This window comes from Mugil cephalus, chromosome 19 (assembly GCF_022458985.1).
Source record: "Mugil cephalus isolate CIBA_MC_2020 chromosome 19, CIBA_Mcephalus_1.1, whole genome shotgun sequence".
In the NCBI taxonomy this organism is placed as follows: Eukaryota; Metazoa; Chordata; class Actinopteri; order Mugiliformes; family Mugilidae; genus Mugil; species Mugil cephalus.
Window position 1 is genome coordinate 7,635,809 of NC_061788.1, and position 26,367 is coordinate 7,662,175.

Below are 26,367 nucleotides of genomic sequence, written 5' to 3' on the forward strand. Positions count from 1 at the left end.
AAAATAAAACGAAAGAGGCAGAGTTTAAATATGAGAAATATATATATATAAAAAAAACTATTATGAGAGTGTGCAAGAAGGATTATTATACCAAACTATTAGATAAGAATGAAAATAAAATTAAAGCTATATGGAATATACTAGAAATAAACAAATAAATCAAACATATCCTGATCACTTAACAGATAAGGGAAGGCAAATGACGGCAAAAGATGTTGGGCCCAATCTTGCTAAAGAAAAAAAAAAGGTAATAAAACATCTGCATTTCACTGTACTTGAACACTGACAACAAATATATTCGTAAAAAATTGGAGTGCCCCGCACAGCTCATATCCTCCCACTGTTGATGCAGGCAATGTCAGGAAATAGTACAAACTGTGTTTCGTTGCACGTAACAGATGCAAAGTAAGAATGTTCACTTTACTTTCAATATCAATGTTCATGTTCACTGTTTACTTTCAAAAAAGGATAATAATTGAGGGAATAGCTGATCCACTAACATATGTGTAACCTATAGTTTGAAACAGACACCTTCCCAGATAAACCGAAACTGGCTAAAGTGATTCCCTTATACAAAGGGGACAATAAACATCTGTTCACAAATTACAGACCTGTATCCTTACTATCACAGTTCTCAAAGATACTGGAGAAATGATTTCTGCAAAGACTGGATGATTTTATTGACAAACATAACTTACTAAATGACTGTGGTTTTAGATCATCTAGATCAACTTTCATGGCTGTAATGGAGCTTATTGACGTCAAGAAGGCTTTTGACACGATTGAACATGAGAGAATGCGCAAGAAAACAGAGCAGTATGGTGTCAGAGGGGCAGCACACCCAGTTATATCATTAACAGGATGGATATTGTCCAATAAGGTAACCACAAACAAATAAATGTACTTGGACACTACATTCGGTGTCCCACAGGAGTCTATCTTGGGACCCAAACTATTTATCTTACATATTATATTAAAAATTGAGTTTTTTTTGTTTTTTTGTTTGTTTTTTTGCAGATGACACAAATATTTTCTGCTCAGGGGCAGATTTGCAGCAGCTGTTATTGATGGTCAAAGTGTTGGTTTGATGAAAACAAATTATCGTTAAGCCTGAACAAAAACTAAGATGTATGTGATACTTGGATACCGTCAAATTAAGCATGTGGTATGTTTGGAAATTGAAATTGTGGAAATTGAAAGACTCTATGGAATGAAGGTTCTCAGTATTTTAACTGGTGGAAACCTCACATGAGATATTTGTGCTCCTAAGTATCGGAACGTATTGGAATACAGAGTAAAACTAAATGTTTTAGATCACTTCAGATCTTTTTATCAAAAGGATGTTATTTAGTTTGTATGTTTATAATTAGGGCTCTATTTAATATTAAAATAAAATGTTTTAATATTCTAACATTGTATGAATCTATGGATTATGTATGTTCTTGTGGATCTTGTTTTTGTGCTTGTTTGAGACAAATAAAAATGACTCGAATGGTTACTTCAGTAAAATGAAAAGGAATCACTCATAGACAGTTTAAAGGATGTAATAAACAATCTTTATTTATTAAAACAATAGCATTAAAATAATTAAAATAAAGCAGAATCATTCCACATATCTGATAAAAAGCGCGATGAATATGCAGCCCAGCAGGGACATGGTCGAGGCTGAGAGGACCACCACGATCACACTACCTGCCACGTTCACCAGAGCCCCGAGACCAGCGCCCACGATGATCTGAGCCAACTGGACCATGCAAGTGAGCGCTGCGCAGTCCATCCCGCTGCCTCGGGGAGTTTTATTGCTGCCTTCCAGCTTCAGTTTTTCCTGGAAACACAGAGGTCAGTTGTGTTGGTGATTAAAAGAGAAAGCGTACGAGGAAACATCCTGAGAGCATCTATCCGACGTCATCAGTTTCTGCATTACAAGAAATGTCCTTGGGAAAAAAAAAGCAATAAACAGTTGGGTAAATAGGCTTAGTGATAAATGCCTTAATAGCTATATTTTCAGTGTCAGCTCAGTCATTTCATGCCGTATCTTATCACCCACTCACCAGATTTGTTTTAATGAGGTGCTAACTGGACCTGGCAAGTGTTTTTCCACCGACAGTGGATATTTTTTTTATTTTTTTTAACCCTACTGAAAGGGTGACATGGTTTATAGATGAGCATAGACCTGTTTGAGAATGCTGCAGCAGTGTTATTATACGTAACTGAACTTTAAGCTGAGCATATAATTTTCGTCTAGATCTACATACTTCATTGGGTAATATATATATTAGTGTGAGTGAGCAGGCAGTCAATTTAAAGCAGTGTGATATATGAGTATATCTCGCGGAGATGCTGCGTTCAGGATCAGCCGCCACGCCTGCGGATGTTAATCACTGCATCAGTTTGAACTAAAATAAGAGACCGGAACTAATAGCTGACATATTGTAATTGCATTATTGATTACATTTAGTACATGTGCATTTATTATGTGCAGGGAACAGTGTTGACGCTAAGTAGATTATCGCGGTGTAATAAAGTAAACGGAGTTGAAGGGACACTAGATAATTTACATAATGTAAAGTGATAATGAATAATGTATTTTGTAGCACTGGCAGGGCACTTTGCAAGAATATTGATGGTTTAGACTTTAAAACTTATGTATTTACTTTACAAGGAGAGTCAGATGTCATTTGTCTGCCTGAGGCCCTTATTTATTGAATTTTATTTATTTTATCAATTTATGTTTTTTATTCTGTCCTTTAACTGAACTTTACTTATTTTTTATTGTTTTTATCTTTTTAGTCTGACTTTTAACTAATTTTAACAGATTTTTATCTTTTTAGTGGCTTTTAATTGAATTTTATTCATTTTATATTTTTTAGTCTGGTTATTAATTGAATTTTATTTATTTTATCATTTTATATTTTTTAGTTTGTCTTTCAACGGAATTTTCTTTATTTTTTTATTATTTTTTATCTTTTTTAGTCTGGATTTTAAGTAATTTTAACTTGTTTTATTTTATTTTTACCATGTAATTAGCATTTAATTGAATTTGATTTATTTTTATCCTTTAGGGAAATAGTAATTTATAATTTATATAGCTATTTTTTCTTTAATCTCTTTAGTGTTTCCGTAACTTCAAAGAGGTGAGTGTGATATAACGTTTCCTCTGTTCTTAATTCCTCAATGTTTTTAAGTGTGTGTGTGTGTGTGTGTGTGTGTGCGTGTGTGTCTGTGTGTGTGTGTGTATGTGTGTGTGTGTGTGTGTATGTGTGTGTGTGTGCGTGCGCGCACTCCGGGCTGCATCTTTTGTATGAAAAGTGCTCTAAAAAATAAAGTTTGATTGACTGATTGACTGAATTATAGGCTTGAGTTTGACCATTCAACAAACAAAATAATAATCTGTAAATCTTTCATTTAGGATGTTTAAAAATAGCTCAAGCCTCAAATTCATCCACATCAGGACAGATTGGCTTAATTTATCAATTTATTTTACTATCAGCCCCAAATCCAAATACCAAGCTAGAACCAAACTAAAAGGATTATAGGCTGATTGACTTTCTTTTGAGCAAACAGGGCTTTCAATTCCTCTAGATGCTAGATGAGACTAGATGAGAGTAGATGAGAGTAGATGAGAGTAGATGAGACTAGATGAGGCTAATTGACAGATGGCAGAACCGTGCACAGCGACGAGTTCAGGGAGCGGAAATTCCTGCTCTCTCCAGCGACTTCTTAATTGCCTTTTATTAACGGTTGCCCTTGATTACAAATCTGGGAGCTCGGGGCACGTTTTTCATCTCCATTACGGGATCAAGCCGTTATGTGCTGTTAAATATTCACTGGAAGCTTCACATCTGGCCTCGTGATGAAGAAACCAGAACAGGTTGGTAGCTGTCACATTCTTTTGCAGGCCGAAGACACGGCGAGTCTCCCGGCAGAAAGACAAGGGACGCGCTGTTCTGTTTGTACTTGTGTGTGCGTCTTTTGTTGCGCTCTGAAAGGTGCTTTCTGCTGCCGTTACCTCCTCCTCGCGCTGATACTCTGCGATCAGGTTGAAGGGGATGGTGTACAGCGTGCTGGACATGACGCCGAACACGCTGCAGAGGGTGAGCGTGGCGATGACGTTGGGGAAGAGGCCGATCAGGCTGGTGCCCATGCCGAAAACGAAGTAGCCCATGAAGTACAATCCTTTCAGGCCGATGTACGGGAGGAGGAAGCGCTGCACGTCTGAAAACACACACATAAACACACACACGTGTCATGGACAGTCCCAATTACCCGAGAATCAACAGACTGACGTGAGGAGTGTTGGTTCAGGGATAGATAGTAGATAACTAATTTGTCTTTTATGGTCCACAATGTGCATTGGGGTTAGCCACAGCTTCCTGGCAAATTTAATTGGACCATCTTTTATTTCAAAGTGGAAAAAAAAAAAGAAGGAGCAAAAACTAATTTTTCTAAGCGGCGATTTCACACCAGTCCAAGTCTTCATTAGCTGGCGACTCTGCATGAAGCGCATTATTCCGCTCTCTTCTGCACACATGGCTAAAGCTAATTTCTTTGGGATTTAAGCAGAGATAATAAGGAGCACAATCAGCTCGCCTCGGGGAGAACTCGTGTTTCACTTGTGCGGGCCCTGATTTCATTCACCGCAGCCCGTTAATTGTCCACCGTTATCGATTTGCTTGCGCCCACTTTTCAGGCCGTCGCTCACAGAGGAGCTAATGATGCCCATGCAGGACATGTTGAAGTGTTGAAGGCAGAAACAAACGCATCCTCTTCCACCTTCTCCTTGTCACTCACTCACTCACACGGACACACGGTGCATTCACTTACAGGAGTAGAGAGCAGAGGACACCGCGTTGATGCACAGCCCCCAGCAGCCAACTTCCACCCCTCGCTCGTACGTGACGTAGGCTGTGGAGTTGTGGTCCGCATAAGGATTTCCCTTATATACAATCTGAAAAAGAGACGAAGAGGAGAGTGATCATTTGCAGTAATAAAGAGAGGATCATAAAAGCGCACGGGTTCACTAAAATAAACATCAAATGCCGCCCACCCACCTTTTCCAACACTGAACGTTTTCCCTTTCCCTTAACAGGGAGTCTGCTTCTTTGGGTTTTTATTTATTTATTTTTTTCCTATCCCTGATAACAAAGCCTGCAATTTTAGATAGCATGTCGGTGTGCGCGAGTTTTAATAAACCGAGGCCGTGAGAACTGTGCCACAGTGTGAAGTGTGTCCTTTGATCAGCGCGCACGCTGCGACGCCGTGAAGCGTATTACAGGAGTCAGCAGAAAATTACACAAAACAGCAGGCCCTCCTCTGCCTTTAATCCCACACGACCAGGATTAATGGGGCTTTAATACAGATGTGTGTACCGCATTGTGGAATCTCTCTCAATTTCGCAATAATATTTACTGATACACTCACCGGTCACTTTATTAGGTACACCTTGCTAGCAAAAGGCAATCTGATGCTCGGTTTGAGCCTCAGCAAGTTGTCTTGATCACCTCTACGTGTCTAATACATTGAATTGCAGTCATGTGATTGGTTAATTAGCTATTTGTGCTAACAAGCAGTCATCATTTAAGTAGGTTTCTATCTTTGATGAATCCTTCCGAAATACTGTCACATTTTAGGACGAGAAAAAGAAAATAAAGCGGGAGCTAAGACGTAAAACTGAAGACATTTACATACTGGAATCACTTTGAAGCGTCGACGTGCAAACAGACCCGTACCTGTCCCATAAAGTCTGTGAAGAAGAGCATATTGCAGAGGAAAGCGGTCCATCCCAGCAGGTGACTGACACAGAGGTAGCGGTAATGGTCCGGCATGTTGACTACGGCTTTGACCAGGGACCTCAACGTCATCTTCTTTTGGGCCTGCAGACGAGCACAAACGTAACGGACGATCAGCGCGTTCTCACACAACTCGCTACATTTCCTATTGTGCTTTTACACATATGTAATAAAGCGTCAGCACTGAAAGAAAAGAAACGTGTGTTGATTACGATAGTGAGCGAATGATTGAAATCTCAGTACATTAAAGACATGGCTACAAGATGAAAAAAAAACACTGTTGGGCACAATCATTCTATAGGTGCAGTGCTATTATTATTATTATTATTATTTTGAATAGCACTTCAATCTAAAAATCGTTTTTCCTTCATGAAAGATGAAAACAAACCTTGTTAATAGTTCCAACAGTAGAAATACATGTAGATGTCCTTTCAAAAAAACAAAAAAAATCAAACAATCTGACAGATCGGTGCTACTTAAGCAAAATGTTAGAGCGAATTAGTAATTTTTGTGTCAAATTTGTGTGTCAAACATGTGGCCTGTGGGCCATAAGTGGCCCACTGGAGGGACTAACCTGGTCCGCAGCATAAATTTTCAAACAGTGATAGAAGACTGCAAATTTTCAATGAAAATAGCGACTACTCCTAATCTGTCCACTGTTTTAGTAAAACTAAAGGGATAGTTCAGAGTTATCGCTACTTATAGGCTATTATGCTATTATTTTATTGTCAAATCAGTCAAATTTAAGCTAGAGGCAGCACCCGTGTCAACTCCTCAACACGGAAAGTGCGATTGCCTTGACTCGTATCCTTCCGAGCGACGTTCACACGATGACTCAGATGATTGAGGACCGTTCAAGTTAATCTACCTGCAGCCCTCGTTTGTATTACAAAAATGACTGCGCATCGAAAAATTTCCAACAGAACATTGCTCACCGCAAACGTGACATTAGTTCTAAGCGAATGTGTCAGGAGTCGTATTGTTATTCGGAGCAAAGAAGGCCGCCTTCACATTCACAGTGTCAAATGGTAGCGAGACTGAAGGTTTTTCGGGAGGGGCGTTGCGCGGCTTGCTGAATGCTTAGTGAAAGCTGGCTAGGCTGTTATCAATAAAACACTCTAAACTACTTGTCATGACGGGAAACAAGGCCAAATGCTTGAGGTGGGTTAAGGCGCTCCGTCGGCTCCCGTGAGATGACAAAAAGCGTTCTGTTTACTGATGAGTCACAGAGATTCATGGCAGCGAGAGGAGGGTTCTGTGTATGCGTGACGTTTAGATATGAAGGCGTTTGACCAAGTGGAAGTAGCATTCTTCAGGAGGTGCAATAAAACCTTATGCCTTTACGTCTTTGGGGATTGTATCAACACTGCAGCGGAATAATGAGACGTTGTAATTGCGATTAGAAATCACTCACACCCTCGGGAGGAATCTACTGAAAGGCTGTAAGTGCTATATATAAATATATAGGGGTTTCTAGAGAAAAGGAAATCACTGGGGAGGGGGGGCGCTGAAACTAAAGCGCCACTTACACGGTGGCTTCTAGGCATTTTAACAGGCACAGAAACACATTGTTGGTGCAGAACTTTGTATGTATCAGGCCATAAGACTCTACAACGCCTCTTTATATTTTTATACAGCATAACACACATATATATATATTACATTACTTAAATGTCTTTCATCATTTGGTTGATTAGACCTTTTTTATATATATATTTTTTAATTTTCCCCCTCAAATTATTATTTTTTTCAAATACATATTAACATTAATCCAACATATTTTCGTAAAGGGATAAATAGAGGTACAAGATGTTATCTTCCAGTCAGCACTTCACTCAACAGCGCATGTTTCACACTAGTTGAGTCCTGTCAGTCTAAGTTTCCTGTACACGGTTGGCCCCGCCCCTATCGCTGCTGAGCCAATCACAAGTCTGCATGTTACACACTGACTCTGTGAGGTTCCTCGTTATTGGCCGAGAGCCTAATCAGTCCCCAGGTGAAATATTTGCAGCTGTATATATGCAGTATATGTGTATTATTTCAATACTTTAATATCGAATGCAAAACGATAATAATAATGTATATTTATATCTGTCTATCTATATGTTTGGAGCACTGTCGAATCATATTGGGTTGATATAAGTTAAAACATGTCGTCCATAAAGACGAGATATTCTGTAATTAGAGTAACTGAGTATCTTAGTCATTGACCACCTCAATGCATAATGTAGGAAATCAATTCGCATATAACTTTTTAGTTTCACAGGATATAGTCGCACTTCTGAATCCCAGGCTCTGCACTTTCCTCTTCAGAGCACGGCCCAATTACACATTTCACCCTCTGCGCAATCAATGTTCATTCCAGCAGCTTCAAGGATGGAAAGCTTGGCTCTAATTATGACAGCACTTGGCCTAGCAACATGGGTTTTTTTTTCATACCTCCTTGTTGGGCTGCTTGGCGCTGGAGGTCACAGAGTTGGCCTCCCCCAGGGCAGAGAAAGACCTGGGCCGGAGGTCCGTGACGGACGACATGGCGGAAGAGGAGACGGGCTCCTCCGCCAGCGTCCCGTAGCCTTTGCTGTGGGATCCCAGCGGACGGAGGGCGCTGGAAAACGAGGAGTCGCTCGCGGACATGTCTTTGCTCAGAGGTTGTTCGGGAATGCTGAAGAGGTGCACGGTGAGGAAGATGGTCCAGGTCAGCGCTGAGAAGAAGTAGATGACCTGGTACTCGGAGCCCAGCAGCTGACCCATGACAGAGTGACCCCAGTCCATGGCTCCCACCAGGTATCCGCATGCTCCGCCTAGCCCTGCAGCACAGCACACGGAGGCAGAGATTAAAACTCGGTCAATGTATTCTGCTCAAACCATCCCGAGAGATGCATTAGATTCACATGTTGTAGCCGTAACACTGATAAGAGTGGATCTCCTACTGTGTTAACATGTTCCTTGTTTTCTTCTGAGGAAGAAAAATAAAGTACATTAATAATAAAATTATTATGAAAATAAAATCCAAAATAATTATACCGAATTCAAAATCCAGATAATAAGGAAAGATGGAATTAATGACTTCTCTCCACCTCTGAATTTCATCTTCAGTTCTCATGTGATTATGATTTGACATTTGCAAAAAGAGACAAAATGAAAACACAACAGTATTGAGACCAATTACAAGAACTACTCCTGACAATGTTAACTGATAAAAGTTAAGTAGCTTTGAACTGAGGGGAATTAATTTTCTGGTTCCATGAGCCTATCCAAAGTCAGGTCTAAAAGACGACACATATTGAAGATAATCAAACTTTCTCTGAGGGATTAACATTTATCTGTCTCAAGGTAAATGTTAATATTTCAAACATTCTTCGACCGTGGGACGTCTCTACTTTCCTACTGGCTACTAACAGAAAATAAAACTGTATTTGTTTCCAAAGCCTTTAGCGAGTGTTTTACATAACAACAAAGCTGAATATAGTACAATCTTCGTTTTAATTTCTTTCCAATATTCCAGGAGCAGGGGCCATTCCCAAAACACATGATAATGATTTGTTTTTATTGGCTCCACGGGGTCCTTTGCGGAGGCGTCTTTCCCTGGAAACGACTTCTGCGTCGGTGTTTTGAAAAAAGCTCATTGTGTTTTTCAATCGCGAATTCCCTCCAAGACAGAGAACGTGCAGCTTTCCACTGGTTTGCAATTAGCTTTTCGCATTAATCCAAATGTAAGGTAAAAATGGCCTTCATTTTCCCCATTTCTCCTTCATACATGAAGTGTTTTGCGCTTTTAGTTTCTGCAGACCAATCTGTAGTTTTTGACATATTGTTTTGACCTGCGTTTGACTTGTGTTTTAAAGGTTTTTAATAAAAAAAAATAAAATAAGAATAATTAGCATGCACTCTACGTAAAACTGTGAGAGTGAAGCAAAACACAGGCGTAGCAGACTAGATAGCAAAAATAATGAGCTCTCTATAAATCTCTGTGAAGCTGATAAAGCTGCAGGTTCAGATAATAATTCTCCAGCGGTTAGGTCCATCACTCTGATAAGCCCCTTTCACACTGTTTTCATTTGACATATTGCTGTAATAAAATGACCCTCAGAAAGGTAATAATCTGACATCACGGGCACCAAACAGTGTCGCACAGAGAAAAAAATAAGCACATCCTGTACAAACTATAATATTTGAATAATCTAATGTTGGAACCGGTTGAAACGGCACCTAAATACAACTTAAAGAGAACATACGTAACATCCGCGCACCACGCATATTTACTGAAAAACCTTATAGAACCTCATCCTCAAGGGTTTGCTCTTCTCTTTCTTATTTAAGTGTGCAGCGTTTTCACGCCAGGAGCTACAGAGCTCCCTAAGGCCTTCAGAACAACAACAACGACAAAAAAAAAGCCTATGATTCTGAAACGGCATTGGAAAGGACCTCCAAATCACTCGATATAAACCGTTCCACTGGAAAGAATAATCCTCAACGTGCCGGGTACATTTCTGACTGCTAGTTTGTAGCGCTGGCCGACAGTTCAGCCCAGGAGAAATCGTAAAATCTTCCAGGATCTGCAGCAGTTGGTGTCAAAATGCTACAGTACATCTAGAATATGAAGGAGATTGGTCAGATTTGATCTGAACAGTGATTCGCCATCAAGGTCAGCAACCCCCCTCTCTGCTGGCCTGAACTCTTATAAATTATTCCCAATATCTTACGCTTTTCATTTTATGTCTTGTCTGTGTCCCAGCCGCGGTGCTGCTGGCAGTATAACCTTGCGTTAGAGCTTTTATCCAATCACATTTCAGCTGTCATGTGTTGCCGGAGTCAAAGGAACCTGCCTGGTCCTTCGCAATTATAAAACTGCAAGCGGCTGAAACTTGAAATGCATTGTAATGATGCTGCTCCTTTAACCAGTCACATGTCACATTAGTATTCTCAGGCCCTTCTCTGTGGCCTACAGTAGTGTCCTCAGACTGGAGGATCAGAGAGCCGCTCCGGTTAAACCAAGCTAACGGTTCGTATTCACCTGCTACGAGCTGCGCGAGCAAATGGTCCCAGTTGACATTGATTTTTTAGAACCCACGATGGTGGAAGGAGGCTATCGAAGCCAAAGCAACCATTTTCACGGCAGACTTTGAAGGAAAAGTTGGACATTATGAGGAAAGGTCGCGCAAACTTGGAGCTAACTAGCTAGTTAGCCTAACCCAGCTGGGGGAATGGGTGTGTCGGTCGCTTTCAGGGGAGCAACTACGAGCACTATGAGAAGAGCTCTACACTTTTTATTAAGTTCTGGCGAGTTAAATTAATTATATTTACATCTTTTATGTGTTTTTTCACAATTTTCTTGGGTCGTCATTGATGCTTCTGGTGGATTTGACGTATGTGCTGTTATGAGATACCATCCTGTTTTATTGCATGTTCTAATGATTATGTTGCATCATAACGATCGTATTAAGAGGTGTTTTGAATAAGGTTGGAGGCCACTGAAGGCATAGGTGGAAAGTGTATGGCCTAACACATGGATTTATGTGGAGTACTGCCTTCTGTGCAGATTAACCAAAAGCAGAGTTGTTTGACCACAGTAAGAGCATGGATGTGTTGAAGTATGAAGTAAGGTGTGGGAAACCTTCTGGTATGTGGTTGATTTACATCTGGCTGTAGAATCTACAGCGTCTAGCCATCGGCCTGAAAGTCGTGAAGCCGAACTCGGAATGCACCTAACGGGATAAAGATCCTATAAGCACACAAGAAAATCCACACAGGAATTTGCTCGAAAAAAAAAAGAAGTGAAGGGTTATAGAGTGAACAGCAAAGCCCCTTTTTGAACCCCATTATAATTGATTTGAAACAGGCAGGACATGAAAGAAAAATAATTTTGCAACAGAAGAGATTTTGTTACGGAAGAGTGCTCAAAAAATTTCCGCAAGCTCATCGTAGACTGTTGAATACTATTTTTTGTTGGATGAATGATAAGGAAGGATTCTTTTTATACTGCTGTAAAGCTTAATTAGGAAATAATGTGCGTATTATTTTTGATTGTATCACATCGAGTAGTTTCTTCAGGAGTCCATAAGAAACTCTGTAAGAACTAGAAACTGATGCGAATAATTTCCATTAACCTGTCATTGAGGCGAGCACTGTTGTCCTCTAACCACTTTTCCTATGAATGGTGCTCTAACGAAGCCATTATCAGCTGGAGGCTCCAATCTCAGGGTGTAAATGGGGTTGAAACTTCTTCTCAGGGACAGTAGTTAAGACTGTATTGTGAATTGATGACAGATTATATCTCAGTCCACCGAAGATATCCAGTTGCTTTTTTTTTAAAAAAGCCTTCTGGATTACCAAGAACCTTCTCAGACACCTTGAACGTGCTACGTAGTGAAATTCAATGACACCATATGAGAAACTCATATGCCACTTGAAGATATCCTCCTGGTAACTCTGAGGGCAATGTGGGAAAGTCAGGTTGGTATGATTGGAAAGGATCGCGGATATGGTTTTTTCCATAGGTGGAGATGTATTTGTATTTCACTGCACGCACACACACACACATATATATATATATGCACCAATTAGCCAAAACATTACAGTGCTCTGCAGGGAAATCATCCACCTCGCCCAGACCAGGCGCCCCCACCCCATAGCAATGACAGCAATGACAGCAGCCATCCTCAGCAGGCACACACACACACACAAAAATAATTTATGACCATGTGTTGACTTGGCCTCCAAATTCACTAGATCCCAAACTGATCAAGTATTTGTGGGATGATCCACAGAGGCCCCTAACCCTCGTCCTATAAGCCCCCCACTAACAACATTCTGTTACCAAACACCACACGTGTCTATTCTCTAATGAGATTACAAATGTTTTAGAGACACAATATTCTGAAGGTGGTCGTAATGTTATGTCATATTTAACAACACAACCTTCCCAAGTAGAAAGTTAGTGACTCAGCTTCTGTTTTGGTGCACATTAAAATAAAAAAAGCAAAGACAAAAAAAAACATTTATACACCATATTGTTTGGAAATTGGTATCGATGCAGCACAGAGGGTCGACGCGCAGCCTGAATTTGTTTAAAAATGATGTTATAGGTGGTATCACTGCATATAAAGGAGATATTAAAGTACTGGTTTATAAAAGCTGTGATCATATGCTTCTATTATGACACATACACACACACACATGATTTGGACCAATAGACGTACAATGATAAAAAATGTACTTTACAGACTGTCAGGCAAACGGATTGATTTATTTATTACCTTTCTGAGAAGCTAGTCTTCTTTTTTTCCCCTGAAGGGAAGCTATTTTTTTTATTATTTTTTTTTAACATCTCCGCAAATGGCAGGTAAAGTAATAACCATTTCAGAAGACACGTCAGCACATGACTGGAAGATTACCGCTTGTGTGCAAAAAAAAAAAAAAAATGCCCTTCTTGGGTTTCAAGAACCTTCCTTCGGTTCTTTCTGCCTCCTTAATGTCAGTGTTCCCATGTGCCTGTGCAATTATTGTGCACTTTTTATTGTCTACCGGTGCAATTCACAGGTGTCACCGCGGCGCTCGCGGACGCTCCAAAAAGTACACAAAGCGAGATTGAAAACAAGAAGGGAAAGAGATTTAATATCAGCAAGCTGAAGTTTTATATAACTGTGTCGTGGTTTTGAGCAATACAAAGGGTTTTCTCTACGGCTGATTGTTCTCAGTGTTTCATATGCAATTAAGGCAGCAACCTGGAAAACAAAAAGGGGGCGCTTTGAAGTGAATGGTAATGTGAGTATGCTAATGTGCACTCAGTCACAATGCCGATGTTCGACCGGTAAAGTTTATTGTTTTAGTGAAGAGAAAGCTCAGTCGTGATAAACAACACAAAATCTGTTATCAGTTACCTACTAAGCTACAGCGTCACTCTACACAGAGGTCTTCTGCAACACAAAGAGTCATTTTTGTGTTCCTACTGTGAACGTAAGCTCGGTTTTCTGTTTTGCTCTGTTTTGGTCTCCACCAGTTCCTGTGTCAAACACCCAGCAACTGAAAATCTGATCTTTTTCATTTTATATATTATTGATAATCGATTCCCTAGTCTGTCCGTTGTGTCCTTAGGCAAGACACTTAACCCACCTTGCCTCCAGGTGTGTGCTCCCTGATGTACGATTGCGTGCGAGTGATGTTGGTGGAGGCCGGAGGCTGTGGGCGCAAACTGGCAGCCACGTTTCCGTTCATCACCGATTGAGCGGATGAATAATGCATGCAGCGCAATTGTAAGCGCTTTGAGCATCTGGAAAAAAACGCAATATAGATCCAGAAATGCATCAAAATTACAGCATGTGCAGCGCGGCCGAACCCCAGCGTGACACATTGGTTATTCTGAACGACGCCCTCTAACCACCACCTACAGCGGTTCCCAAGAAGAAATCCATTCTAGCAACCTGTCATTTGGACGAGAGGAGGAACATCCCCAGCAAAAGTCAGACGACTTCAGTCGCCCTTGTTTAACCTCCTGAGACTCTGCGTTTGTGGCATCTTATTCTGTCTCATTTAAACTTTCCTCCTCACAACTAGATACTAGTTGGTGTAAAAACATGATAGAGTTCATTTCAGCGGAAAATGGGATAAAATCTCATCCAATTTTACAGTTGTTTACACTTGTTTATTTATGATTATTAACTTTACTAGTTCAATTTGACCACTTCTATCAATAGTAACGAGCTATGACTTTGCTAATTAGCAAGTACTCAATAGAGGACTGTTGGGAATTCATTACTTGAAAACGAATATATTTTGTTACATATTGGCGACTTCATTATAATATTGAGTGAAATAATCCCTGTGTCCACGTACGAGGGCTTATTTTGTTTTCCCCCAAAAGTTTTTATAGTTCTTAGGTTCTACTAATCCCAAATAAAGAGAAATGGAGAAACAAAACAAAAGCTCCGGTCTCAGGGGGTTAGGATGCGTGGTCTGGAAGACTCTAAATGTGTCTTGTTTTTATAAAGCGCTTTTCTACCTGTTGTCTTCCAATCCCCTTTATAGTCACACTCTGACACACTCTACACAGCGTTTCCTCACACAAGCACGCAGACTTTCACCCACACCAGTGCCACTGGGAGCAACTCGGGCATCAGCATCTCGCTAAAGTTTGACAGTTCGGCGTGTACCAGGAATCGAGCCATTAACCCCCGCGACTCTACCCACCGAGCCACGGCTGCACTCCACATAGACGCGTTTGGAAACAGTTGCCTTACTCGTGGCATTTGGAGTCGTTTTTGTGTGTCCCTACTCTGAATGTAAGGAGAATATTCTTATTTATCCCACAAGGGTACGGCTGAGAATGATGGGGATGTTGCCACGTTTGATCACGGCACTGAACGAGCCATTTAAGGAGGAGCAGAGCTTTTCTGATTCTTCTATGAACATATTGGGGAAATGCATGGGAATCTGTTTGTAACATTTTTGTGATATCTCAATCTGTTTGTAAATCCACCACCTGTTGCAGGCAGAATGGCGTCATCTGTTAGAAATGAACTGTCTTTGTAGGAGAAAACGACTAAAGCCGGAGTACAGATGCAGAAAGGTGAACAGCTCTCTCCTCCGCGGCCCTCACATACCAGCGTTGGCAGGGGCGTCTCAGGAGTCATGTGCCTGGCCTCTGTCTCTCTCAGCCCAGACCCATGACTGCAGCACATGACTAGCTCACGGCTGGATTACAGCCTGACTAGCATGCACGCAGCACGCAGTGCCTGCTGACGGCCGAGTACACCGCCGGCGCTCACACCCAAAAACAAAACTTGTGCGAAGGAAAAATGATAACAGAATGTGGAGTTTCCTACAAATGTGCTGTATTTTAATGAGATTTTTGACTCTACTATTTATTGTTAATTAATCACAAGTGGATATAATTTACCACATATGTCTTTTTAGCCTCCTGAGCCCTGAGCTCTTATTTGTTATGTGTTGTTAACTTCTCCAAGAACCTGAGAATTATAAAAACTAAGCATCATCTATGACCAGGATGTTTAATCCCAATGTCCTCAAATGGGTACTCGCTAACGCCGTAGCTTGTTACTACTGATAGAATTTGTTAAATTTTGGAGAAGTTGGTAAGCATAAAAAGCCAATCATGCTATCAGTCTCAATGAAGCAGAATAAGCAACCACAAACCTAATGTCAACATATGAGGACGCAGGGTCTCAGGAGGTTAGCGGCTTCCTGTCTTTTTATCAAAACGTTCGACAATCTGTTCAAAGAAAGGTTCAGCATTTCACTTAAAATGGAAATTTTAAATTGCACTTGCTGTAAACCAGAGCTAAAAAGTCTTAGTGTAATTGAAATGATGATGCAATAGGTTTTGCACTTGAAATATGGGGAAATTGATCTTTCTCGCTTTAAGAATGGGAATAATTTATCAAATCATTTATCAAATTACACTACATTATTTTCTCTAGTGGAGGGGGGGGGGAAGCACTTGCTAACCTTCTCCTGAAACTTTGCGAACACAAGCCAGACAAATATCTCCGATCCTCCTCAGGTAACCTTTCCTCGATGTGTTCCATTTGTATTGTTCAAAAACAATCAATTCAAAAATTGCGGAGATGGAGAAGGAGCCAGAAATACTAAAGTGGGAACACGCTGCTTCCGAGCGGATCAATCGCGGCTCTCTCTATGGTGCTGGGGTCTTCACACTGTCTGTTTACGGGTCTGCGTCAACGCAGAAGCATTAGCCACCTATTAGAAAGCACAGTGATGAATTATCCAGCATGTTATAAACAGAACACCTCCTTCACAGCATGGCCTGAGGTAACATCAACAAGTAAATGGAGGTCTATTACAGAACACCTCAACGCTAACGGCACTCCACGTGTCCAATGTGTCTTTGGAAACTTTGCTTTCGTTGCAGGGTCCGCTGCGTCTACCTCAGATGACTCTGTGTGTGTCAGACAGTACAAATGGAGGAGCACTTTGTGCATTCAGCCACAGGCCCCTGACCTGAAGATAAAGTTGGGACTGGTCAATCCATCAAGAGTCACAATCATAAAAGTGTGACTGTGCCATTATGGCTGAGGAGCACACAAGATAAAAAGATTTGGGAAAAGGCAAAAAAAAAAAAAAAAAAAAAAGGCGCCCACACGACCGTGTCAAACACACACAAATTCAACAAAGTAAATAGACAGAGTGAAGAATTAGTTTGCTATCTTAACTTTAAACAGTACAAACAAGTTTCATAAAAATTCATTCCGCATGACAGTGTTAGCCAAACTGACTCAGTGAGGGACAGGTTACACAACAAAGACTTTGTTCTCTCAGTTATCCTAAGCTGACACAATAAAAGTTTTATCTTTCAGTACGTGTTTGGACACTTCTGGAGACACTGACACACTATCCCATTTTCACAGCTCCTTTGCAAACATGAGGTTTTCATTTCAGAACATATGTGGGTGGTGCCATCTGGAACTCACAGTAGAAAAACCACTACTAAAAGTTGGACATCACCCAAGTTATTTTTTTGAAAAACATCCTTTAATTTCAGGTGAGCATCTGGTCATTGACGGACCCTAGTCACAGGAGTTCAGGTGGGCACCAACCACAGATAATAATAATAAAAAAAACAACAACAACAAAAAAAAAAAACAAGTAAAAAGCTAAACTTCCCACCAATCGTTTAGAATTGAAAAAGCCACTTGAATAAGTCAAACAACTTAGTTTGCCTTTGTCTTAAAAACAATATTAACTATCCATTAGCATAACCGGCAATTACAGACGAATGAAAATAAAAGATTAATCGTCCTTTTTGCTCTATTTTATGCTCCACCACTTAAATCCATCTTTTCAGCTGCCAAATGCTCCACTACAGCTTGTTTTGTACTTTTTCTTCAGTTTGATGCTCAGCAAGGACAATACAGTAGCTATGGTTCTATAAATAGAAGCGACATTTACAATTACAATTTCGCTTTGTAGGTAGGCGTTTCGGATAAAAGGTAACTTTATCGTAAAGTCTCGTCTCACAATATGTGACACGTGACTTCACTTTGAGGAGGACGGACTTGTGGTGAACTGGTCATATGACCCCCTGCGTCACCTCCAGTGACGCTGGTGACGTGGAAATCCGAATAAAAAAAAGTGTTTTCATTAGACTTTTACGATAAACTTTTATACCAAAACATCTGAAAAAACACCTCATGAGATCTTAATAGTGTTGTGAGAGGTTTTTAATACGATAATTAGGTTTTGCGCATTTCTAGGGGGTGATGGTAAACGCAGCAACTGTGCGTGACCGCTCTCCGAGGCCTATTTAAGGGAGCGTCCAGGTGGAGTGACAGGTGGCTAGTCGCGAGGCGCTAGCTGTCTGCCTAAGTGCCACTCAGCTCAGTGGCTTCCAGTGGCTTCCCCTGTCAGAAGACACACACAAATCACGGACACGTTCACACATTCTTCAGTATGTGCTGCTCCGCCCACTCAGTCACACCAGGGGGACATTTAGTTTAAATCAGAGCTGTCATGCGCCATCTGGTTGTCTCTGAGATGAGTAGCTCGGGCTATCACCGTGGAAACTCTCGCTGACTAAACTAATCTAAATTCATCTGAGCCGAACACATAACGATGCACAGGGCGGAAACACCCATCGAGGAAGGATTTATGACCATCACAACATCAGTTAAAAAAAAAGAAGAAAAGAAAAAAAGCAGTGAGTGTTATTAGATCATCAACCACAGTGTGTGTTTAGGCTTCTGTGTCTCGTACCCGTTAGCAGAGCGTGGTAGTGCAGACCCCGCTCCTTGTCTTGGTGCGAGCACACGTCGAACAGGTAGGCCTTGATGGGTCCGTCGATGAAGTCTGCGGCGAAGTCGAACAGCACGACTCCGAACATCACCACCACGATCGCCCACGTGCTCCTCGCCGACCTGTCGCCGACTAATGCTGCGAGACAGAGCAAAAACACTCGTCAGCGACGACGACATTTTCACCGCGTCGATAAAGTAAATCCAATCCCGAAGCAGGTGAGAAGTCTATCGCTCCTGTCTGGGAAAAAGAGAACTCTAAAGCTTATTCCAATGAACTTTTAATGAATTTGGTCTGATGTTAATTGCGGGAAGGAATCTCAGAGGGAAAAGCAAAATAAAGACAATACACTAAAACTGAAACTAATTATGTTTGACAGGCGACAATTACCTTTTAAAACGCCGGCTGCTTAAAAATGAAGGCTGTCAGGGAACGTTAATTAAGACGTAGTTAATTAGAGGTTTGTGATCAAAATCGCATTTGTGAGTCTCCTACTTTTACAGGAAGAAACAGCTCAACAAGTCCATAAATACTGTGCAGCTGCAAACATGACCCTTCTGGAGCTCGTGAACAAAGAAAAAACAATGAATGCAATGTAAAACTGAAAGGTACAGCTCTCACGACTGTCGGAGTGAAGCTAAACTTGACAGTTTAGGGTGATTATAAAAATGCACGTTATGTCACAGAGGCATTTACTACAACCCTGAGAAACACGGGAAACTAATCGGCTTATCAGGCGTACGTCAGAGGAAATACTTTATAGTCCATATGAGGGCTGCAGTGAAACTAGACGGGCCGATTTCTCTCAAAATACATTCAGCTTTACAGAGTCACTTTGTGTGCGGCGTTTACTCGATATTTGCGGTATGTTGACTGCTCACCGACAAAGAGGAGTCGATAGGAGTCGAGGTAAGTATGTTCAGAGCAGCAAAACCGTGACTGATCCTGTCGAACCATAAAGCAACACTGTCACACAAAACTGATTCACAATCAGCTCGGGCGGCTGGTGTTGAAAGGAGATTCTCTTTACCCTATTTTTTTTTTATATTTATTTATTTTTTCCCCCCTCACATATTACATTACGTGGATCTCGTGATGCTTCCTGGAGCGTCGGGGGGGGAAACGGTGCGGGTGTTTAAATGTTATCTAAGGTTTCCTTCTTCTTTAAATGCCTCACACACCCAACGCTTTCCCTTTTCTTCCTGAAATGCAGCGACAGGACAGAAACTGAAAGAATTCAGGTCCTGGATCTCTAGAAGCTCTGCAGTAAAAAAATTGACCAAAACAGATCACGAGCCTGGATCACAGGTTTGACCTTTTGGAAACTCTCTGGGAGCCTTTACGTTGTTTGAGAAAACATGAGCATATGGGGGCTGGACTGAGCGTATGATGTTCCACAAAATTACTGCCCGGAATATGAAGCCGCTTTTCGATATAACAAGATTACACATATCACTGTTCGCCCTCTTCCTCCTCCTCCTCCTCCTACTGTCTGGTTTTACCCTCTCTCTCTCTCTGCCTCCCACCGCTCACCTGAAATGACAGCATCTCCGTTGAGGAAAAGGGTGATTCCCAGCAGCATGAGGATGCCCAGGACCAGGATGTAAGGCCTCCGCCGCCCCCACGACGAGCGGCAGTAGTCGCTGGCCGAGCCGATGATGGGCTGCAGCAGGAAGCCCAGGATGGGGCTGATCAGCCACACCAAGCTGTACAGGCTGCGAGGCAGACCCACGCTCAGGAGCACCGGCGTGACGAACGCCGCCTCCACGGCGTAGCAGAATTCCCTTCCGAACATGACCAGGCCGTGGAGGATGAGGCGGCCCCGCGAGCGCCTCGGGGGCTCCACGGCCCTGAAAACCGCGCTCTCCCCACTGTCCATGTAGAGCTCTTTGGACTCGGTGCAGTCTGTTGAGTACTGGTGCAAAGAGGCGCTGATGTGTTTGCCCGGCTCGGGGAGCCGGCACGGCTGGGGCCTCGCGGACTGGTCCTCTGATAGCAGGGTCATGGCGGAAGAGGGGGGAGAAGAGAGGGGGTTAAAGGAGAGAGGGAGAATAAGACGGGGAGCGGAGAGGAGAATTTAGGTGAAACGAGACAAAGAGGGAGAGTGTGGTGGGTCCACTGTCAGACAGCCAGGTGATAAATGGCCAGACGCCAAGTCCTCGCACTGGTGCTCAGCCTGAGCTAATCCTCTTCTCTATTGCATAGCTGAGCAATGAGTCCAAGATCCGCACAGCTTTGCGTTACATGCGAAAAGGTCTGCCTCTTGGTCTGAGCGCAGAGGAACTCAATGGAGAGGGAGGAGAAAGCGAAGTGGGTGTATTTAAGAGAGGTTACAGAATGACTTCGGAGTAGTAAAGGCCCGGGGCGGTTCATGGGAGTGTGTTTTTGAGGAACTGCACGCATGTGAGTGTGTGATGTATAAACAGGGTTCCATTGTTTCCAGCGTCACTAATGATTAAGCAGCAACTGCTCTCTGCTCCTTAAGAAGGCCGAGAAGAGTAGGTGAGATTTATTTCATTATTCAAAGGCTCATTTAAGTGGTTCATTTAAACCAACATGACAAATTTAAACCGAATTAAAAACTTAATTTTGCACCAGAAGTTTTGTAAGTAGGGAAAAGGTTGTTCTTTACTATTTATTATTCCCATTTCATCCACATTTTGATTTATACACTAATCAGCCACAATATTATGACCACTGACGACAATTCAGTGTTCAGTGACGCTTTTGGACCTGGCATTCATTCATTCATGTGGATGTTACTTAGAGATGTACCCCCCCACCTAGACCAGACCACGCAACCATCCCCAGCAGGATGCAGCAAAAAAAAAAAAAACACAAAAACACTAGGGAACAACTGAAAGAAACATGAAAAACAGCACAAGGTGTTGACCTGGCCGCCAAATTCACTAGACCCCAAACTGATCCAAGTATTTGTAGGATGATTCACAGAGGCCCCTCCCCTCAACTCATAGGACCCAAAAGCCCCCCTCCCCACTAATAACTTCCTATTCCCAGACACCACAGGACACCCTCAGAAGTCCCATGTCCATTCTCTGATGAGTCACCCCTGACCGCCTCTTGCTATTTGTTACATGTGTCATCAGATCAGCACGTGCTACTTCAAACTGTGTTTTTATTGTTATTTGCTGCAGGACAAGTGAGGACAAACAAATCCCTTCAGGAAACGTGGACACGTATTTAAAAGTTAGAACTGCCTTTTTCTAACTAATTACATTCAATTCCTGAGTCCTAATTACTACTTTCACTTTGACACATTTCGTCCATGTGCTGATGTCTGATGAGCTTGCCGCTCTCGCCCTACAGATATGATTTCATGACCTTAAATTACCGCTTGCTCTTCACTGTGAACGTTTTTACAGTCAGCACCAAACTTTATCAAATGCAGTTACCTTAAAAGGTCAGTTTTGCACGCGTGTCTCCCTCAGAATCAGCAGGCTGACCCTGTGAATCACAAGAATACCATTACGATTCAAACACACGCAGTAAGCGTGTGTGTGCACATGAGACACAAAACGTCTCGTTGTTCTCCGTTCATTTTAAACTTTCCAGCGCCCCTCTTCTTTTTTATTTTTTCAGGGCGGTGTCATGCTTTTCGTGCACGAACCCGGTGCTGCTGTGCTGCAGGATGATATTTCCGCACTCGTATTAAGATATAAACGCCTCTGGTTTAATCTTGAAGTACAAACAAGTGCGACGGTATACAGCACAGGGTGATATCGCCTTCTAGTCTGACAGGTGTGAAGAAAGAAACACCAAAAGAAATAACTCTCACTGCCCACCCTGCACCTAAGAAAAAACTCAGAAAAGACCGAATGAAACAATGGCCCTGACCTTTCTCCAGTGGTGGAAAGTAAATCATATAATTCTGAGCGCTTCATACACGGAATCCTTCTTAGATTTGTCTTCCCCGTTTGGTGTAGAAGGTTATTACACAAAAACCCAAACCCTAACCCTTAAAGCCTAGGTGTGATCAAACCCAGGACAGACTGAAGACACATTCAGACCACATTTGGAGGTGGTCTGAGAGGCATTTGTCCGTTAAAATATTGCAAATCACGGTGAAATTAAGATGGGATGCTGCTGCTGCATCACCGACCACATGATCCTATAAAATACAAAGAAACGCACCTGTAGCAGATTCATTTAATCAAAGTGTGAATCAAGGACATGAAAGTAGGTGCTGCAGTTTTTAGTGGCAGACCTTGGTTTTTGCACAAAGTTTTTTTTTAAAGTTTGGAAGCATTCATTTGTCCACCTCTGATTATAAAAATACTGCGGAGAAAAATAAAGGCGTGACAAGTACAATATTTTTAGCAACTAACCTGAATATATCTAGTAATATTCTCTGTTCTTTCTTGTTCATAACAAATCTCGACCAAAACCATCAAGGAATGGATCCAGCTTGCAGTAATCATCTGTACGACTATGACATGAAGTTAGTAATTTATTTTGAATCAATTCTTTGTCCTCGGTTAATTCACGTACTTAGCTGCTGAAAACAATCCATCCAAAAACAATTATCAAGGAGCTCGAGGCTCAGAGCCACGGCCACGAGAAACCCAAAAGCATTGAAAAACCGATTCACTTGCTTGTGCAGGGGTTAACGCTAACATGCATAGAGCCGGATTTACGTTTCAACCTTTTCATGCTGGAGATTTACACTGTGCCTTTTTGGATCCGAACACATCTTCGCCCACTGCTCGTCTCCCGGCTTTTCATTAAGACCAGTGGGATCAGCGTGCTCACATTTAGACTAAACCAGGTAATGGTTTCAACAAGCCAAATTCTGCAATGAATGAATGATCATGGTGTTATCTAATGCTGGATAAATCTCCAACACACATTCTTTATAAAAAAAAGAAACAGCTGAGGAAAGGTTCCTGAATGCCAGGGCTGAGGCTTGTGATATTCATGCACTGTGGAGTCTTTCTGCTTCCTGGGAACCACCCCAAACCAGCTCCCTGATTAAAAAAGAAGAAGAAGTTTAACAGCATAACATGACAGTGTTCTCCTACGCCTCCTCCATCACCGCCTGGTACGCCTAATACAAAGGTAGACTGCAGCATATAGTTTGCTCTGCAGGGAGGGGGATTGGATGCAGCCTGCCTATCCACCCCGTGACCCGTGTGCCTTGCGGACACTGAGGCAGGCAGGAAAGATAGCAGCTGACCGCTCTGACCTCGGAGCCAGCCCCCCCTGTGGCAGGAGGCTGCGCTCCATCAGGACTAAAACTCTCTAAAGTCTGATGCACTGAACTTGACGATAATCCCCTCACGGACACACACAGGCTCTTCCACGGACATTTTAACGCTAATGAGATACTTTACACACATTTTTATGCCTATTAATACACTGCACAGTTTCTCCTCTATTTATAGACTCTTTGTGCTGTTTGATTAGCGAGACTAATGTTTATTGTCCCAGCCACCACCACCACCACCACCACAAACGCCCCATATGTGTGAACACACGTGGCAATAAAGAAGATTCTGAGTTGGAAGTCAGCCACCTGCAGTGCACAGTCTGGTATCAAGCCACACATCCAGGAAGCACGGCAATAAAGATGAAGGAAACCGTCTGTTCTTTTCCCCCATCACCACTGATGTTCAGTGTCCTTGTTTGGCGAAGACAAATGAGCGCAGCGGCACATTTCGTTCTCTTCTTGCATCTGTGGAAACACAGGACTATAGGGCAGGATCATCAAGTGCATCGTCTAGTTCCTGAGCTGTCGGATAATAGTCACTAGTATGGTAATATTACACACATATTGCCAGAAGTATTCGCTCACCAAACTCAAATAACTCAATTCAGGTGTTTCAGTCACTTCCATGGCCACAGGTGTATAAAACAAAGCACTTAGGCATGCAGACTGCTTCCACAAACATTTGAGAAAGAATGGGTTTAGTTGTGAATTTTACTCGATGCTAAATATTCCACAGTCAACTGTCAACGTGGAAGCGATTGGGAGCGACAGCAGCATCCTAGAGGTTTTAGTGGTAACGAGGTAAATAACACCTCATTTGAAGGCAGGGCCTATTGGGCTCTATGCTAAATACGATAAGTATAGAGGTGGAAGCAATGCCTGTGACGTCACAGCAAGCGAGGTCTCCATGGTTACAGTTACTGAGTGGCAAAAGGTGAGCATGGAGATTAGCAGCATTAGTTTGAATCATAGGCTTTAATGGCTTCTAAATTGTAAAATTAATTATTCGCTGCATTGCAAAGAAACAACTGAAATCTAGGCACAGAAACCTGGTGTTGTGGTTCAGATTTAATGTCAGGTAATATTAATTTATGCCGTATTTTTTTTTTTTTTGATGAAGTCATACCTTAAGTTACTTCTCAAGTTGCGTTCTGCTGTCAGATAGGTTTGTGGCTGTTTTAGCGTATTTACGGCCGACAGTAACAATTCAAGTTCCAACAATAAGTAAAAAAAACGGAAAAATGTCCAACGCTACTTCTTTGCTTCTCAGTAAAGCTATTAGCGTTAGCATATTTTATTGAGCCACATTTATCATAACTGAAATTACCTTAAATTAACTTAAACAACCTGAAACTGAGGCCAATCTACTTTTCCAAATCCATACTAGTTCGTATGTCGAGTGCAATTGTCCTTAATTTGATCTGATAATACACATTTTCCCCGGTCTCGCTGTCTTTGCTGATACATTTCACTGTTTTCGCCTCCCAGGGGGCGTGGCCCCAAGCGGCAGTGACGTCAGTTCATACCCTCTGTAGCTAAGACTGATGGGAATGTCAGACATTTGATTGTTTTGGTGGTTGAATCATCAAATCTCCTGCAACAAAAATAAATTTATGTATGCAGAGAGCATGAATGCCTGAGATAAATTTCGTGGAAAGATAATTTTTTTTTGCAAATTTTTCAGTCTGTTCCAAAGATTCATGCTGCTAGCATCGCTAGACAATGTTTTAACACCCTATTTCACAAATATTGCCTAAGCTGCCCTCAAAAATCTTTCTCATCAAATTCCCTGGAGAGAACTGCAACGATTTTCTTAGTTCTTCCATGTCTAAAGGTGTTCAATAAAAGAAAAACAGAAAAATCCAATTTTCCCATCTTATGCCAGCTCATAAGGCAGCAGCTTGCTCCTTGAAGCTGCTAAAGGTTATCATCACATCAGTGCAGCTCAAACTCAAAGCTTGAATGACATCTTGACATTCTCATCGTTAAATAAAGAAATACCGTAAGTCGCCCCGTCCACTTATCCTTCATATCGTTCATAACTTGACACCAGCTACTGTACTGGGCCGCGTTTTGACTGGATTAGTTCAACAGCTCTTATAATTACCTCATCAAAAACCTGACTCATAGATGTAGGGCATGAATGAACTCCAACCTTTGAAAGCATTCATGAATAATATTAATTAACGACAGTGCAGTGCAGAAACATTATGAGCAAATTAAAAGAAATGCAGAGAGCAACGTGACTTTATCTCAACTTAACATCTGTTATTTAATTCTCATTTATTTTTGATCATTAGTTTGACTGAGGGAAGCTTACACTCAATCCAGATACATTTGGGACGACTATGTCCTCTACCTGAGGGTGAAATCTCATATTTCCTGTGAAGGACATGATTAAGGAGCCAGAGCTTAGATGATAATAAAGCGCTTTTGCATCAGATCTAAATCCTCAGGGACTCCTCTATCTGTATCTAGATGGAAGTAATTTAAAGTGTGGACTGAGGGGCTTGATCATTGTCATGAGTGTGCGTTGGATGTGTTGCAGAAGGTGTGAGAGTTCCTGTGTAGGCAGACCAGGGT

General features: G+C 41.8%; 1 protein-coding gene across 1 annotated transcript; it reads right to left on the minus strand.

Moving 5' to 3' along the window:
• Positions 1–1,533: 1,533 nt before the first annotated feature.
• Positions 1,534–20,844, minus strand: slc45a2 (solute carrier family 45 member 2). The gene is made up of 7 exons (XM_047569912.1): positions 20,091–20,844; positions 18,519–18,695; positions 8,229–8,596; positions 5,730–5,873; positions 4,825–4,948; positions 4,010–4,215; positions 1,534–1,825 (listed from the first exon to the last, which is right to left on the minus strand). Exons 1-7 carry the CDS (start codon positions 20,560–20,562, stop codon positions 1,604–1,606), a joined length of 1,713 nt encoding a protein of 570 aa, XP_047425868.1. The 5' UTR covers positions 20,563–20,844; the 3' UTR covers positions 1,534–1,603.
• Between the last annotated feature and the right edge of the window lie 5,523 nt (positions 20,845–26,367).